This window comes from Camelus ferus, chromosome 16, assembly GCF_009834535.1.
Source record: "Camelus ferus isolate YT-003-E chromosome 16, BCGSAC_Cfer_1.0, whole genome shotgun sequence".
Lineage (NCBI taxonomy): Eukaryota > Metazoa > Chordata > Mammalia > Artiodactyla > Camelidae > Camelus > Camelus ferus.
This window is the reverse complement of record NC_045711.1, coordinates 19,997,947-20,015,047: the sequence shown is the minus strand read 5'-3', so window position 1 is coordinate 20,015,047 and position 17,101 is coordinate 19,997,947. Positions and strand designations below refer to the sequence as shown.

Here is a 17,101-nt window from a genome sequence, read left to right as displayed (position 1 = left end):
GTTGGTTGGATCCGCGTTTGCAGAACAGCAGATCCGGCGGATGGGCCGGCAGCTATAAGTTACTCGCGGATTTGTGACTGTGTGGAGGGTCGTTGCACCTAACGCCTGCGTTGTCCGAGGGTCAAATGAATGTATAGACTCTCCCGCGAGGACACACAGAGCCGCCGGGACACACAGCTCCGGGACAAGGCCCGTCACCGGATAAGGAGGAGCCGGCATGCGGTCCTGTTCTAACACTAGCGGCCACGGAGGCAGGAGCGTCCGGCCCTGAGCCCCTTGCCCAGCGAGCCCTCTGGTCTCCACCTTCACTGTGCCCGTCCTACCTCCGCCTCCCACCCAGACACCTGCAGTCCATGTACGTCCAGGGCAGGGGATGAACACAGTGAGCACAGGGTCCCACCCCCACGACAGCTCGACTGCTCGACGACTCGGGGCCTCTCCCCGGTTCCCCCGCACAAGCAGCTTCATTCAGGCCCACTTCTCAAATCCACATCTGCTTAGATGACAGGGTTTCTCTGGGAAAGGGGAGCTTCTGCATCTCCGTGTCTTTGGTAAAACAAGTATCATCAAGCCTGTAATAAACATTTTCTCCAAAATTCAGTGTTTGCCCGGATCACTCCTCATCACAGTTGAAGCTCTCTGTCTAGGAAATTATTCTGCTTTGCAGGAGTTGTCACAGGGCAATTGAAGACATAACTGTACATAATTTATTTTGAATCTAGATGCTTGAAAAGAGAATTACAAACAGCTGGGACACAATTTGGTGCTCCCGTTTATATTTTGGGTGGATTTTCCCAGCAGTGAGGCCATAGAAGAAAATGATGAATTTTGAGAGCGGCTTCTCTAAGGTTCAGTTTACGTTTCAATTGTGATTTCTGGGTGCTCGCCACGAAAACATGCATAGTTGCACTTTAATACATTCTATATTAGGGTTTCTTTTTATTTTACAGAAATGCCACTTTGATTAGCAATACCACTTTCTACTGCGAAGTGTAACATTTCTTTGTTGTGAGAGTGTCCTGGCACCACGTATGGCCACAAACTGGGGGGCTTAAAGCAGTGGAAATTTGCCTCTCACAGTTCTGGAGGCCAGAGTCTGAAATCCAGGTGTGGGCAGGGCTCTGGGGGGATCCTTCCTGCCTCATCCAGCTTCTGGTGGCCCCAGGTATCCTTTGTCTGTGATGAGGCCTCTTGGACACCAGGCTTTTGGAAGGGCTCCGGGACAAGGGGTTGGGAACTTTATCCCGTTCCTTCCGGGACGTTGATAGGAGACCTCCAGTTAAACCACGGAAAGAGATAGAAGGGGAGGGCCTGGTTTAGCCCTGAGGCTAGGCGCCCACCATCAGGTCTGGGGGGCCTGCACCTTCTACCTCTGAGCACCCCTCAAGGTTGGGGAGGGGCTCGTGCTCAGCGTGGGCCTCTCCTTGTCTCTGTTGGTGGCACTCAGGGCAGTGTCACCCCACCACAGCAGTGTCCTAGTGGTGTGGTCAGTGGGTCAGCCCCCTGGCTGCTCACTCCATCCACTGCCCAGCAGAGAAGGGAGCCCTGGCTCCAGCAGCAAGTCCTCCCAGGCCCACAGCCCCTTGCAGAGGTTCCGTCACTCTGGTTTACCTGCTGTCCCGTTGCCTACTTCCCAATGGATGTCTGTCCCTTCCTCCTCCCTGGACCTTGGCTCCGCCATCTCTGAATAAAGGTGTCACTCCCAATTCTAGAGTCCTTAAAGCTCCAAAAATCTGTGTCATTAACAGAAACTGAGCAGGTCTGGGCATTTGCTTTTCTCTCCAAGTTATTCTTTTATCCCTCGTTGATACTCAAGCAGCAGAACCAAGAAGGGACACCCTGCCGGGCGTCTCAGCAAAGACAGCACTGGTTTCCACGTGTCGCTCCTGAAGAGCGGTGGCAGCCCAGTCCCCCGGGGCCCACGGCACCTCCTGCTGCTTCGCCCCAGGTGGCTGCTCCACGAGGCCGCACGTTCGGCCTCCACCTCCTTCTCGGAAAGAGGCGTCCTTTCAGGGTGTAGCTCAGTGGTAGAGCATGTGCTGAGCATGCACAAGGTCCTGGGTTCAATCCCTAGTACCTCCATCTAAACAAACAAACAAACAAATAAGTAAGTAAATAAATAATCCAATTACTTCCCCCTTTAAAAAAAAAAAAAAGGCATCCTTTCACCTGTAATCCAGTTTAGAGACAGAGCCTTGGAGCCACCACCAGGGCAGCGCTGGGGAGGAGGTGGCTCCAGGGTGGGTTGGTAGCCTTCCCTTCCCTGTGAGTGGCTCCTTCTGTGGTGGGAGCTGGCAGTGAGGGAGTAGGAGAGGCCGGCATCATCCTGGCGTTCAGGCCTTTAGCCATCAAGGAGGACTTGAGGTGGCTCCTCAGGGCCAGGGGAGCGGCAGCTTGTCCACCAGGTGCACGGGTGTGCGGGACACCACTGCCTGGAAGCACAGGTCCTGCAAGCTCAGTACTTGGGACAGAAAAGAAAACCAGTTTATCTTGTGTTGTCCTGGGCACAGCGCCGACCAGGGGCAGCCTGTCTGCCCTCCTCTCGGGATTCTGGGGCGGGTGCTGGACCAGCAGTCTAGGCTGAGCCTCCCACCCTGGGCCCACGTGCAGCAATTGGAGGTGGACCATCCTACTTTCATCACCTTTAACTCAGTTTATCCCTAAACTTGAGACTCCTACCATCTCTCCCTCAAAGTCTCCCCTAGGCTGGTGAAGTCTCCCCTGGACTAACATGACCTCGCTCCTGGGGTTGGACACCGAGGGCTTCAGGAGACCTGCCTTCTCACCTGTGCAGCTGACATCAAAACATGCATTGTCAGCTTTACAGAGACGTGGTGGAGAGTTCGCTCACAAGGCAGATGCTGTCATTCACGCTTCCCCTACATTGTTCGTTTTGTGAGTCAAGTTCCCTGCTCAGAAAGAACGGGGCTCCCAGAGAATTGCTCCCCCCATGCAGTCGGGACACCCCTCAACTCCCTGAGGGTCTGACAGAAGAAGTGACCCAGGGCTTCGGCTCCTCTGAGAATCAGGGTCCTAACAAGTAGCTCTCTGAGAACTGTGCTTCCTTCTCAGCTGGAGGCGATTTTGCCCCCGCCCCAGGACATCTGGCAAAATCTGGAGGGGAGACCAGGGACGCTGCCCAACACCCACAGCACGCAGATGCCCCTCCGTGGAGGGCAGCCATCCAAAGTGGCACTGGTTTCCAGGGGGAGAAACCCTGATTTGGAAGAGCGGCGTTTTGCTGCATCAACCCGATTCAGTGAATACAGATCTTGTCCTCTTTGTCTGTAACCTGACAAGTTACACAAAGGAAAACAGTGACAGCCGTGTTGTGTCACAATAGGTTTCCACAGAGCACACGTTTTTGAACATGTTAACTGAGGAATTTGAATATTATATTCCAACTGCATGTTACATGATGTGAAAAATATACACTTCTGTGTCTCAGGTTCCTCTATTTGTAAACAAAATAAGCTATTTCTGTTGTTTTAAGCCAGATGGTTTGTGGTAAGTTGTCATGGCAGCCCCAGGACACTCACTCACATGGGGGTGGGACTGACAACTCCACGCCCCTAGTGGCCATTGGACCTGTCAGGGTGCCAGCAGACAGCAGCCAGTCACCACTTGTCAGCCCACCTGACCACTCGCAGGGCATCCTGTGCTGGAAGGTGACTCCCCCCCCCTCCCCGTTGCTGGCAACCACATGCCCTGGCCCCCTGCTCCCCCACCACTGGTTCATGCGGATGGAGCCTCGGCCCTGACATACCTTTACCTTGTTATGTTATTCTTTTTTATGGCTGAGTAGTACTCCATTGTATAAATATATCACATCTTCTTTATCCAGTCATCTGTCAATGGACATTTAGGTTGCTTCTATGTCTTGACTATTGTCAATAGTGCTGCTATGAACATTGGGGTGCATGTGTCTTTTCGAGTTAGACTTTGCTCTGGATATGTACCCAGGAGTAGGATTGCTGGATCACATGGTAAGTCTATTTTTAGTTTTTAAAGGAACCTCCATACTTTTTTTCATAGTTGCTGCACAAATGACAGTTCCACCAGCAGTGTAGGAGGGTTCCCTTTTCTCCACAGCCTCTCCGGCATTTATCATTTGTGGACTTTAGAGTGATGGCCATTCTGACTGGTGTGAGGTGCTACTTCATTGTAGTTTTGGTCTGCATTTCTCTGACAATTAGCGATATTGATGTTTTCCCGCATTCTTATTGAATGTCCCCGACAAGACTGGCATTGTGCATCGTGCTAAGCACGGGGAAACATGGGGAATGTGGTAGTCAGTTTCATGTGTCAGTTTGACTGGGGCAAGGTGCTCAGATATTTGGTATCAAACATTATTCTGGATGTTTCTGTGAAGTGTATTTTAGATTAAATTAACATTTAAATCAGTGGACTTTTGAGCAAGGCGATCACCCATCCTAGTGTGGGTGGGCCTGGTCTGCTCCGTTGAAGGCCTGAAGAGAGCAAACATGGACCCCCTGGGAAGGAGTCCTGCCAGCAGAACTGCTCCTGGGCCTCCAGCCCTTGGGCCTGCCCTGCAGACCTTGGTCTTGCACCTCCACGAGTGCGTGAGCCCTGCTAACCTAAAACAATGCAACAGCCAGCGATTTCTACCAGCAAAATGGATGACTGAGGAACAACAAAGAATTGTAATTTGGGACAAGCCAGCTACAGCAAAGGTCACAGACAAGTTCAACAAACAAAAGAGGTAAACATCGTCTTACAGAGAAAAAGGAGAAGGTTGGAGGGGTCGTTTGAACAAAAGTCCATTGGTGGAAAGTGGGAATTGGGGGTGACAGGTTCTCATTGGCTGAGTAGCCTGGGTGGTTGATTTCTTGAAGGAGACACAATGAACATCTTTCCCTGTGAGGCCTCTAATGGAGGATTCTTTCCTGTTGATGATTCTGCGTGTTGGAGTCTTTAATTGACAGTCCTCCCTGTCATAGACCGTGAGTGGCCCAGGGTGGTGGCACTTGGTGACCCTGTCTTTACCTTCAGGCTGTGTCTGGGTGGACAGCGTAAGAGTGCTCCCTGCTGGCCTCCCTACTCCGTCTTAAACGAGGTTTCCCTTTATTAATTTTCACAGCTGTTTCCTTAAGATAAATCTCTCTCTCTACACACATACATCTGATTGGTTTGGTTTCTGGCACAGGGAGCTGTGGACAAAGAACACCGCCTGCGTATCAGTAAACAATGGATGTTGAGGCTTTCAATTTATCAGCCCTTGCAGTGCCCCGAGGGTGCCCCTGAGGGGACTCAGGGTGGAGAGAACAGGACACTGGCCCCAGACAGCTAATGTGCACATCAAAGGAAGGGTTTCAAAAAAAAAAAAAAAAAAAAAAAGAAGGGTTTCATTAAGCACACACACCTGCGTCTTCCCACACATAGTAAAGTGCTAAGTTCAGTAACTCAAGATGTCTGGTTTCTTTAATGAGCAGTAATCTTTTGATGTTTGACTACTTTTTTATTTTGTTGAAACTCCTTTATATCCTGGCTCCTCCCTTACCTCTTCCGAGCAGTCCCTCAGAGCTACCTGAGAGGCTCCCCCCCAACCCCCAAGCTTAAGTACTCAGTAATGCCCCCAATAAAATGTAATTCTCAACTTACAGCTTGTGAGTTTTTTCCAGTGGACAGAGCAAGGCAGACTTTATTCTGCTCTCAAATCACTAGAGTCTAGTTGGGGGGATTGATGCCAATTGGACAATCATGTGCAAACAGAAAAGATAGGACCCCTGCAAGTGTTGCAGGAGCCATCCTGTGACAGGAGATGCTCTCACCTGGAGCCCAACAGGTGAGGAGGGAAGCCAGGAGGGGCCGGGCAGGGAGTGTGCCCCAGGCAAGGGCGGGCCGCACAAGGTCAAGGGCAGGTTACAGACAGGGTCAGCGGAAAGGCCAGGGCGAGCCCCAGGGAGGAGGGTCACCGGGGCTCACGGCGGGTGGGGAACACAGCAGGCCCTGCCCCCATTCAACGCCGTCCCGCCCCTCCCCCAGTCCCCGCGCGCTCCCGCGTCCTGGTCCCGCCCCTCCCGCCCCTCCCGCCCCTCCAATCCCCTCCCGCCCCCGGCGGCCAGGTCCCGCCCCTCCCGCAGCCTACCCAATCATCGAGCGCTTCCGCGGCCTGGTCCCTCCCCTTTCCTCCCCCCCAATCCCCGCACGTTCTGGGGGCCCGGTCCCGCCTCTCCCGCCCCCACCCAATCCCCGCGCGCCCCTGTGCTGTCGCTGCGTCTCCGTGAGGCCTGAGGCGGGTCGGCGTCCCGGGCGCGGGGAACATGGAGGCGCTGCTGAAGCGGGAGCTGGGCTGCAGCTCCGTCAAGGCCATGGGTCACTCGGGGGGCGGCTGCATCAGCCAGGGTCAGAGCTACGACACGGACAAAGGGCGCGTGTTTGTGAAAGTGAACCACAAGGCGGAGGTCAGGGCCGCCGCGCGCGGGGGGCGGGGCGGGGGTCTGTGGACCCGGGGCCGGCCTAAGGGAGGGGGGGCTCGAGGTCCAGGGTGGTCTGGAATCGGGGTCGGGGTCCGAGTCTGGGGTCGGGAGCCGGTCCGGGCTCGGGGTCTGGGCCCGGGGTCCGGGGCGGGCGAGGCCGTCCCAGCCCGGGGCCGCGGCCGCCCGGGCGCTTGGTGGCCCGTCTCGTCGTCAGGCTGGCCTGGCGTTTTTCTGGGACCGCAGCTCCGCCCTGTGCCAGGTCAGCGCGGGTCCTGTCTGCCTCGTGACTCGCTGCCGCGTAGGTGCTGCGGACGGCTTTCCCGCATTCCATGTGCCCGCTCCTTTGAGAAAGTCCATTCTGCTTGGCGAGTTTTGAACAAGGACAGGTGGTAGCAGCCTGTTGTCCTGGGGGTTATTTGAATTTTCAGAGATCAAAGCCGTTTCTGAATATTAAAGTAATCTAGCCACGACTTGGTCCGCTGGGGCTGCTGTAACAGAACAGCACAGACCGGGAGGCTTAGAGCACAGACATGTCTTTCTCGGAGTCTGGAGGCTGGACAGATGCAGAGGCTACGTCTCCCCAAGTCCTCACTGGCCGAGGGGCAAGAGAGCTCTCTGAGGTCGCACGGGGCTCTAATCCCCACATGAGGGCTCCACCCCTACGGCCCAGTCACCTCCTAAGGCCCAGCCTCCGAACATTGTGGCTGTGGGGGTTAGGTTTCACCGAATGATTGGGGGGGGGGGCAACACACTGCGTGGGTGTCAGCCACGCCCCCCTTCTGTATCTAAACGTTTTCTCAAGGGCTCCTGTAGAACTTGGGTGAGCCTCCCTGCTGAAATGCCTACTCCTGGGTGTTGATGTCACTTCTTCATCCAGTTCTGGTGGCTCACTCCGGACTGTCAGCTGGGAGGCCCAGGATGGCCTCGGTGCTCGGTGCTCTTGTCTCCTTTTTGGAAATCCTCTTGCAGGTATTTTCATTTCCTTCCCAGAAATGAATTCCACCTTCTGTGGTGTGGGATGATCTCTTTCTGAAACCCTACTGTTCTCTCAGGACCAACCTTCAACCTTTGTTCTACAGAAATGGGCTGCTGTGTCACCCTGCACGTCCCTCTGTAGGAATGTGGCAGCTAGTGGTCCTTGAAGTCACTCTTTAAACCAACTTCCCCCAGCAGTGCTAATGCAGTGGTGGCGTCCTTCCTTCCTTCCTTCCTTCCTTCCCACCGCAGTCCTCCTCTGGATTCTTTTCCTCTTTGTGGCGTTAGTCCCTTTCATGTTTGTGTTTCCACTCTGATCAGCATTTGTAATAGTAAAAACTTGGTGTAGATTATAGGGAAGCAGATATTTTCTAATGATTAAATGGAACTACTCAGTGATGCCTTTTAAACATTGTTCTTCTGCTGCTGTTCCCTCGGGTTCTTGCTTTTTATTTTGTCACCAAAGTCCATTTCCTTTTTGTTAATCATCACAGAAGTTCCTTCTACTCCTCTGGTAGACAGTTTCAACCATGTCTTTTTCTAGTTGGCTCTGAAACATGCTGTGTGAGTTGTGCAGATGCACCAGCCACGGCATAAACATTTGCCAGTCATAGGGAAGATAGGACTCTTCCTGCTTTACTTCCTAGGAGGCGAGAACGTCCCCTTCCCCACTTGTAAGAGAACCACCTGGTCTTCTGTTTCTACCTCACTCTCTGCTTCAGTGGCCTGATCTGCATTGTTTTTCCTCCTGATTTCACTCATCTTTCCTTTGCAGGCTGTGTTTTCTCACACATTCCTCCCTCAGGGTCTGGATCTTTTGCAGCCTGCACCCCCAGTGATGGTGACGACTGAGGAGCAGTGTTCTTGGGTCTAGTTAGATGCTCTGGACCTGTGCACATCACCGTGAGGGAGCCTTGCCTCTACCTGGGTGCACAGATCCTCCTTCACCTCTCCCCACATGTTCTTTTTTTTGAATTAAAAAGTTTAAAAAATTCTGTCCCTTACTTTACGCTGCTCAACCAGTGCTTTAGTACAAAGTACAGCCAGGGCCCAGTTGTGTTTCTTTGTCTTCTAAAGAGAATGCTCTGAAAATTCTCCTTAAGACACAGTTCTTGGAGGGAGGGTATAGCTCAGTGGTAGAGCGTATACTTAGCATGCATGAGGTCCTCAGTTCAATCCCCAGTACCTACATTTAAAAAAAAAAAAGAAAAGACATCTTGTTTCTCAGCAACTCTAGCTCTCCAGGGTTGTGTAGTAATAATACCTGTGGAGTGTTCAGAACGACTGTGTAGGTGTTAGCTGCTAGCTGAGTTAATTATGGCGGCCAGCCTGTGAGACAGGTACTACTGCTAACCCATCTTACAGGTGAGGAAGCCAGGGTTACAGGGTTAGTAACTGTGATGTAGAACGCCCGTGGCAGCACTGTTTGTAGTGACCCCAAACTGGAGGCCCAGCCGACTGGATGGATTTGGTTGGGATGTTCACACAGTGGGGCTCCGGGGAGCGGTGAGAAGCACTGACTGCTGGTGTGGCGTGGACCAGGCAGGCCTGGCCATCTGCCTCCGTGCCAATGATGAGCAGACAGATAGCCCCGCCGTTGGGGGCGCCGGCAGCGCCTGGGGGGGCTGGGGATCCTCCGGGCAGTGGTGGCGGTCCTAATCTGGGTGGCAGTCCTGTGGGCGTGCTGACTGTGGGAGAACTGGAATTCTGGATGCTGCTTAGTTGTGCGGGTTTTTTTTCATGTACTTCTGTAGCATTTTTATTTGAAAAAAAAATATTTTAAAAGGAGGAATTACCTAGCTTGGTGAGTTAGGGAAGATTTCTCTGAGAAATCAAAGCTGATGTTAAATTGGAATCTGAAGCCCGACTGGGCAGGGGCTGACTTGGCAAAAGGAGGAAGAGTGTTCTAAGCGGAGGCGACATGGCATGTGAAGGCGGCTAGGTGGGAGCAGGCAGGGGGTCTTTGGGGAATGAAGGGGAACTCTTAGGGCGTGTGTGCCTCTGTCAGTGTTGGGGAGGGGCCCAGGAGGCCCAGACAGCAGAGGAAAGTGGGCTGGAACCAGAACCTGTGGGGCGGTTACACGGGGAAGTGGGCAGGGACGCCAGCTCGGGTGTGTTGCATGGTGGAATTTGCCTTCCAAAAGCATCACTCGGGTATGTCAAGCAGAGACCAGGTGGAGAATGGTTGCTCCCATGCAGGGGAACAAGGACTTGTGGACTAGAAACTGAGAATGTGGTCGAGGTGAGGTGGCTCCAGTTGGGTCCATCCAGGACATGCCATGGGACTTGGTGGTCCATTTGGGTGAGAAGTGACTCCAGGTTCCTGGCAGGTGAGGGCCCAGGTGGGACAGCACTGTGGTGGAGGTGCTGTCTGAGGGCGACCCAGAAACAGTCCAGCTCTGAGCCAGCACACTCTCCTCCCTCTGAGGAGACCGGAACCAGTGATAGCTTAGAAACATACACTACTGAACAGTACGATGCCTCTAGTTCCCATACAGCTTCAGAACGAGAGTCTGTGCTGCTGAAGGCAGACAAGCCGTCCGTGCCCAGTGAGTCTGAAGCCGGGAAGCCTTGATTTACAGTTGCGATGCCGAGAGGACTTTTCTGAAAGAGACCTTGTTCTCTGTCCTCTGTTATTTCTCTGACAGGCCAGAAGAATGTTTGAGGGGGAGATGGCGAGTCTGACTGCCATCCTGGAGACGGGCACAGTGAGGGTGCCCAAGCCCATCAAGGTCCTGGAGGCCCCGGGGGGCGGCAGCGTGCTGGTGATGGAGCATCTGGACATGCAGAGCCTCAGTAGGTGCGTCTTGGCGCCTCCCTGGGGGCTCTGTTTTCCCCAGTGGAGAGCTTGTATTTGGGGGTATAATTTTGAGAGACGTGATCGAGCCAAAGACAAACAGGAAAGGGCCCTCCAGGTGAGACATGACTGGCACCCGGCTACTGGCTCAGATGGGGCCCTCCGTCTCCCCCTGGCTTCACCAGGACAAACTCATGTCCCCAGTGCCTCACCACTTGGTGTGCCCATGACCTTCCAGATGGAGGGTGTCCCTGTTTGTGTCACGCGCTGAGTGGCTGCCTTTGGTCCCACAGTCACGCTGCCACGCTTGGAGCCCAGCTGGCGGACCTGCACCTGGAGAACAGGAGGCGTGGGGAGGCCCTCCACAAGGAGGCCGGCACAGTGGGTATGGCCCGGGGCCTGATGACCTCCCGGAGGACGTCTGGCCAGGCTGGGTGTGCGGGTGGGCCTTGGCTGCCGCCGTGGGCCGTCATACCTGTGTTGCTTCCCGAGGAAAGGCGTGTCCCCCCACTACGTGTTTGGGGCGCAGTGAGCGCAGTTAGGCCCTGTGCTGAAAGTGCAGGTGAAAGACGAGACATTTCCTTAACTCGAGGCCCTGGCGCATTACGGTTCCTTTGACCTGTCGCTCAGAAGCAAGCCTGCCAAAGTTCCCCCGGCTTTCCATGCCTTCTCTTCTGAGAACAGTCAGGCGTGAGGCTCGGCAGGGGAGCCCTCCTGTCCGACCTTTTCAGAGTTTACTGTGGTGCTAGCACTGAGGGTGTCGTCTGGGTCCTTGACATTTGATAATCCACGTGTAGCCCGTGTGGCCGCTCTGCTGGCCAGAGTAGCTGGCGCACTGGGAACAGGTGACCAAGGATCGGCTGTGCTAGACAGACAGGCAGGCCTTGTCCATCCCGAGCCCTACGGACCAGTCCTTCGGGCTGCGCTCCGAGCTTGGGGAGCTGCAGAGGATGAGACCACGCGCCAGCCCAGCAGTCTGTCTCCCACAGGCGGCAGGTGCGGGACCGGCCACTGAGAGCCGTCCTTTCCTGGTGGGTCACCAGTGGATTTCCCCTCTTTTCTGGACAGTGTTGTGGCTCCTCTGAGCGTCCGCTGATGCCTCTCCGGGGAAGGAGTGGGTGTCTGGACTGTTCAGTCTGAAGGGACAGGTTCTGTTCCCAGGGCCTGAGGGTCGGTAGAGGTCAGGGCCCTTGTTTGTCTCTGGGTGGGGACGCCTGGTGGGAAAGGGCACCCTGGGGTCAGGCCCCAAAGCTACTCTGAGCTCCAAGAGCGGGCCTGTGGGAGCACGGGACGGTCACCTTTCTCGTTTCCTTTCACTTGCAAGGGAAGGGAGCTGAGCGGGTGGAGCGGCCATTTGTGGACCAGTTTGGGTTCGATGTGGTGACATGCTGCGGATACCTCCCCCAGGTGAGTGACACCGGCATTTGCCTCCATTTCCCAGTCAGGCCAGCTGTTCGGAAACAGCCAGAGAAAGCACACCATCCTCCTTTTCCGTGAAATTCAGTAAAAGGCTTTGCTCCTTTTTTCCCTTTGCTGATTTTAAGAGGCTGACATGAGGCGCACCCGCCTCCTGTGCTGGGTAAACTCAGAAGAGCAGAGAAGGACCGGCAGGTTAGGGTGCTGGATTTCAAGGTGGGTGAAAATAGAAGGTTAGACAATGTTTTATTTTAAATAGGAAACTCTCAGAGGTAGCACAGTGAAAAGGGACTGTGACTTTGAGTTTTATGATTCTGTGGTTGGCTTCCCTGGGGGTTTCAGCCTGGGGAGCTGTACTCGCCCACGTGGACAGGCTGGTGGCTTCTCAGGTGGGGGCAGTGAGTAATCTACCGGGTGGGGAGATACCGTTCAGATTTTGATATGTTGCAGGAGGTTGTCTGGGGCCCTGCTTGGGGCAGTGAGTGGCTGAGAGTTGGGATTCCTGGTCCTGCTGCTCTGGGGTCACTGCTCGTGTGTTTATGTGTGGTGAGAGTCACGCTGTGGCCTGTGTGGTGCTACTCTTGTGTGCGCTTGTCTCGTCTCCCTTCTGGATGTCAGCACCTGAGGCCAGCCGTCCTCTCTTGTGGTAGCCCTCCCCTCCTCCCTCCCTGGGAGGGCGGTGCTCAGAGGGCCCAAGGAGGAGGGTCCTCTGTGGAGGCTGGATGGTCAGAAATGAGCCATGGGGTCAGGGAGGGTTGCCTGTCCTGGCTCTGTGTCTGAGTGACTGGATTGAGAGAAAATGTCCCTGGGCTCTTCATAGTGGACCCTGCTGCTCTTGGGGTGGGATCTGAGGTCCCGGCACGTCCTTGAGACCAGGCTGCTCGGCCAGCTCCACTCCTCACATGTCCCTGCAGTGGCGTCTCCGATGGCTAACCTTTCCCCGGGCACCTCCTTCAGCTCTGGTGGTTTCCTCTGAGCTCCGTGTTGCCCGCACAGGTGAACGACTGGCAGCAGGACTGGGTCACGTTCTACGCCCGGCAGCGCATCCAGCCCCAGATAGACATGCTGGAGCGGGGGTCTGGGGACAGGGAGGCCCGTGAGCTCTGGTCTGCTCTGCAGGTGAGTGTGCGCCGGTGCCCGCACGCACGTGCCCTGGCCCCACCGGGGTGGTGTCAAGGTCGGTGCAGCCTGGACGGGTCTGAGTCTGGACAGGAGGCATCCCTCTGCCCAGCTGGGCCACGTGCGTCATGGGCACCTGTGCTCCAGACACTGCTCGGATCGGGCAGCCGCACTTGGAAAAGCCCCTGTGTCCCCCACACTGCTGGTCACTTTGCTGAGGCTGTGTTTCCCCCACAGCTCAAGATCCCCGACCTGTTCCGTGACCTGGACATTGTCCCAGCCCTGCTCCACGGAGACCTCTGGGGAGGAAACGTGGCAGAGGATGCCTCGGGACCCATCATTTTTGACCCGGCCTCTTTCTACGGCCACTCAGAGTACGAGCTGGCCATTGCTGGCATGTTTGGGGGCTTCAGCAGCAACTTCTACTCCGCCTACCACCGCCAAATCCCCCGGGCCCCTGGCTTCCAGCAGCGCCTCCAGCTGTACCAGCTGTTTCACCACCTGAACCACTGGAACCACTTCGGGTCAGGGTACCGAGGCTCCTCCCTCAGCATCATGAGGGATCTTGTCCGATGAGCTGTGTCCCTTGAGGGAGGCCCCGTCCCGGGTCCCACGAGATTCCTGTGCTGGCCTCGCGCTCCCGTGCAGCCTCTGCCGGGGACCTGCCCTCTCCTCACCCCTAGGGAGCTTCAGACCACGTTCCAGGTCTTGTGGAGCACAGAGCAGCCCAGAAGGGTCTTGTCCCCAAAAGGTGCATTTCAACAGGCTTCATAGCTGTATAAAACTGCCCTAGAACTTTGGCGTGAACACAGGGACCCGTGGAGCATGGGCCCGACCCCCACGCAACTGCCCCGCAGGCGGGGGTCGGGGGGCGTGTCTCCTATCCGGGAGGGACTGCTGTTCTGGCTTCTCGATGGGGCAGACACAGGCCTGGACGGGAAGCCATGGGAGCCTTGAGAGGACCAGTCCCGGGCACATTCCCTTTCCTTTGGGTTCTGGGAGGGACCAAACCGCTAGCCTCAGGGTGTCCCTGATAAGTTTAGGAGCTGTCAGCAGCCTTTCGCGGGTGACCTCTAAAGCTTGTGAATTGTCATCTTAGAAACCAGCGCTAAGCCAGCGTGTTTCCTGCCGCCGGTCTTGTGGTAGTGAGACGTATCCATGAATGGCAGTGATGCTTATAAATCCTTTTGCATAAACATTTGAATAAATTTTTAGTGGTTTCAGTGATTCATGAGACTGTATTTCCCTCATTTAAATCATAATTCAATGTGTATCTTAGCTGTTTGCCAAGAAACCTTTGTAACATGTTGTGATGACACATGGGTTCAGCTGCTTTTCTAGGCCTTATTCAACAGAGACTGGCGGGGGTCTTCAGGGTCAGCGCAGCGGTGGCCTGAGGACTTGCTGCTGCCTGACTCGGGTCCAGTCGAACTGCTGTCCTGTCGCCGTGAGATCTGGTCAGCAGGAACGGAGGTTGAAAGCGACTGTGGAGTTCCGCTTCAGGGAAGAAGCAGATTGGTGGCCACCTTTGGTTCTGGCTTAAGGCTTGGAGAACGCCAGTGTCAGAGGGGACACAGTGTCTCAGCGGGGCGGGCCTGGGAGCCTGCATTCGTTTCTCCCTGTTTCTGTTTGCAGGTCAGAGCCCCTCAGTGGGATTCAGAAGCGGAGCTGGTGCCTTCAGAGTTCTGGCTTTTGTAGGGAGGAAGAGAGGACTATGACATTTAAAAAAATCATTTTAATTCCTACCTTTTTAAAATTATTCTCACTTTTTTAATGTAGAAAAGCGATTTATTCCATAATAAGCACTTACACAGTTAGTCATGGAGAGTAACAGGCCTGCAACTCTTATCCAGGATTAATTTAATTTTAAAAACAAATACAAGCTATCAATGTACTCTTCTCACCCTAACTAGACAGTCTACCTGTGGTTTCACTGTCAAGTGAAAACATACATCTTTACAACTTGGTGGTCCCAAGATTTTATGACTCTCATTTACTGATGTTTCTTCATTGCAGTGGCAGCGGTAGTGGCATGGAAAAGTAAATAAAACTTCTCTGCACAAAGGATATTTGACCAAAGATGATGCAAGAAGAACGCTTCAGTTGGGGAAAATTTCTAAATGTGCTCCGGGACTGCTGGTGCTCCTTGGGGCCGGCCCGGCAGGGCGCCTGTGGTGAAACTTGCAAGCAAATTCCGGTGCTGGATCGGGCCCAGCGTGGGCTAGCGGGGTGTGGGGAGGAACCCTCCCCTCCCCTGGCCCAGGGACCTTAGGGAAAAAGTTGCCAAGGCCCGTTTCCCCCTACTGGGCCCCGGGCCGAGAAGTCACGGTGGGTGGGTGGAGGGGCCTGTGCCTGGGGATCCGACATTGTGACCCCGCTGCCTGTGACTTCCCCAAATCCCGCTCACTAGACCGCCAGTTTCTGGACCGTGACTTTCACAAGATGTCTCGTGATCCGTTATCCACTGCTGTCAGGGCATCAACCTTCCCACAGAAGGAACACGTTTATGTCACACAAGGCCTGTGTGTCTGATGCACCCCGGCTGAGGGGTCAGGACCTAGGAAACCCCTCTTAGAAGTCTCCACCCCTGGTGTACCGGGAAAGTGCTGCCCTTGCAGCCGGAGGACCACGGTGTGGAGTCTCAGATATGACACCTGTGCTTTGAATCCCTCATTTATGAGGTGAGGCGGTCACGGCACCGCGGGTTGTGGGAGGTGAGCTTCCAGCAGGAGCCTGGCCTGGCTGAGCCACTCAGCATGGCTGGAGCCTGTCTCCCACTTGGCGGTGGGTGGGGAGGGGGCTTCCTCTCTCCGCCCCATCGTCTCCCGGTTGAAATTGTTTCCAAAAGCCTCTGTGTGAGACCTTGCCTCCCTGCGGGGTCTCCTCTTGGACAGATGTATGTGGACACCCAGAAACTGTTCAGAAGCAGTGATCAGAGTGGTGGGGACTGTAGTGGGCGGGGAAGTCTGAATCCTGCAGGTGGCAGAATTCCGCCCCCCAGAGCAGCCATCCGTGTGAGGGGCATGGACCCAGTGGAGGCCAGGATGAGGGACTAGTGGTGACACCTGGCCTGCAGCCAGGCCTCAGGCCCTAGCCCGTACCCCAGCTGCCTGATTTCAGAAGGGCTGTCGTGTTCCCTGGGGCTGTGCCCTTGGCCGCCCTCCTGGTGCCCCTTTTCTGTGCAGCGTTACAGCCCCCTCGCCTCCCCCCTACGGAGTGATGGTACACATTGGGCTGTGGGCTGTGTTCTCCACAGTGTCACTGGACTCAGGACTCACAGCAAGGGGTCTGAGTGAGCAGGACAGTCACTGCTCTGCACAGCGACCCCGGTGCCTCAGCCGGTCCCACCTCGAGCCATACCCCAGATACGTTTCCTAAGAAGTCACAGCTCCCTGAGTGTGGGTTCCAGCTGGGGCCGCGGGGAGAACCCGGAGAGCAGGGGACTGGCCGCAGTGGGGAGGGGTGCACAGCTCGTGGGGCTGCTTGGATGCCTGTGCCTGGGTCCCATCTCCCCGTTGAGCACAAACCAACTCAAATGCAGGTTTGGGAGGAGGGCGGGGCCGGTGTGTGAAGTCACAGTGCTCTTCTAGGCACATGTCTTCATGCTGACGGTTCTGCCCTTGGGCCCAGAGCTGCTCAGATGGGAGCTGGAGGCTGGGGCGCAGCCCCAAGTGCCTGGGTTCGGGACCAGTAGGATGGTGCTCCTGCCTGGCTGCTGCCCACCTGGGTCAGACCCTGCTTGGGCAAAACGAGGCCGCAGCCCAGAAGGGGACTCAGTCAAGACCAGCATCTCCCCCAGGGTGCCTGGGGAGGGCAGGAGGGCGGAGCTCATGGGCACCTGACCCCGGCAGCTTTGGGGCTGTGTTTAGACCAGATCTGAGATCTAAGAGAATGGAGAAGACAGGATGGAATCATAGAGCAGAAGCTGAAGGCCGCGCCCAGGGCTGGTGGACCCAAGCTTCCATCCTGAGACAGCCCCATCTTACCCAGGGGGTGGCAGGAGACTCACCCCGGGCACCTCCCTGGGGAATTGTCAGGTACTGGTGACAAGGAGAGGAGCCAAGAATCCTTGAGAGAACAGTTTCCACGCAAAGAATAAGAATCAAAATGGCTTCCAACTTGTCAGCAGCAAAGGGGCTGGAAAGGGAGGCAGCAGATGCTTTGCGGTGACAGCAGCCCGAATCCCACAGCCTGACGACTGCCTTGGAGAATAAAGATGCTGGAGGAAGCGCAAGACCTCAGGTTCACCTGTCGCCAGCCCTTCCTCAAGATGCCCAGGAGGGTGGGCTTCACCCAACCGACCGAGCGACCAACTGACCGAGAGAAAGAGCTGTGGGGGACTTCCTGCAGATGT

At 55.4% G+C, this 17,101-nt stretch overlaps 1 protein-coding gene across 1 annotated transcript; it reads left to right on the top strand.

The window, feature by feature from the left end:
• Positions 1-6,189: 6,189 nt before the first annotated feature.
• FN3KRP (fructosamine 3 kinase related protein) lies at positions 6,190-13,976 on the top strand. Its single transcript, XM_032499090.1, has 6 exons — positions 6,190-6,425; positions 10,064-10,215; positions 10,506-10,597; positions 11,537-11,619; positions 12,625-12,747; positions 12,985-13,976. Exons 1-6 carry the CDS (start codon positions 6,285-6,287, stop codon positions 13,321-13,323), a joined length of 930 nt encoding a protein of 309 aa, XP_032354981.1. The 5' UTR covers positions 6,190-6,284; the 3' UTR covers positions 13,324-13,976.
• Positions 13,977-17,101: the final 3,125 nt, after the last annotated feature.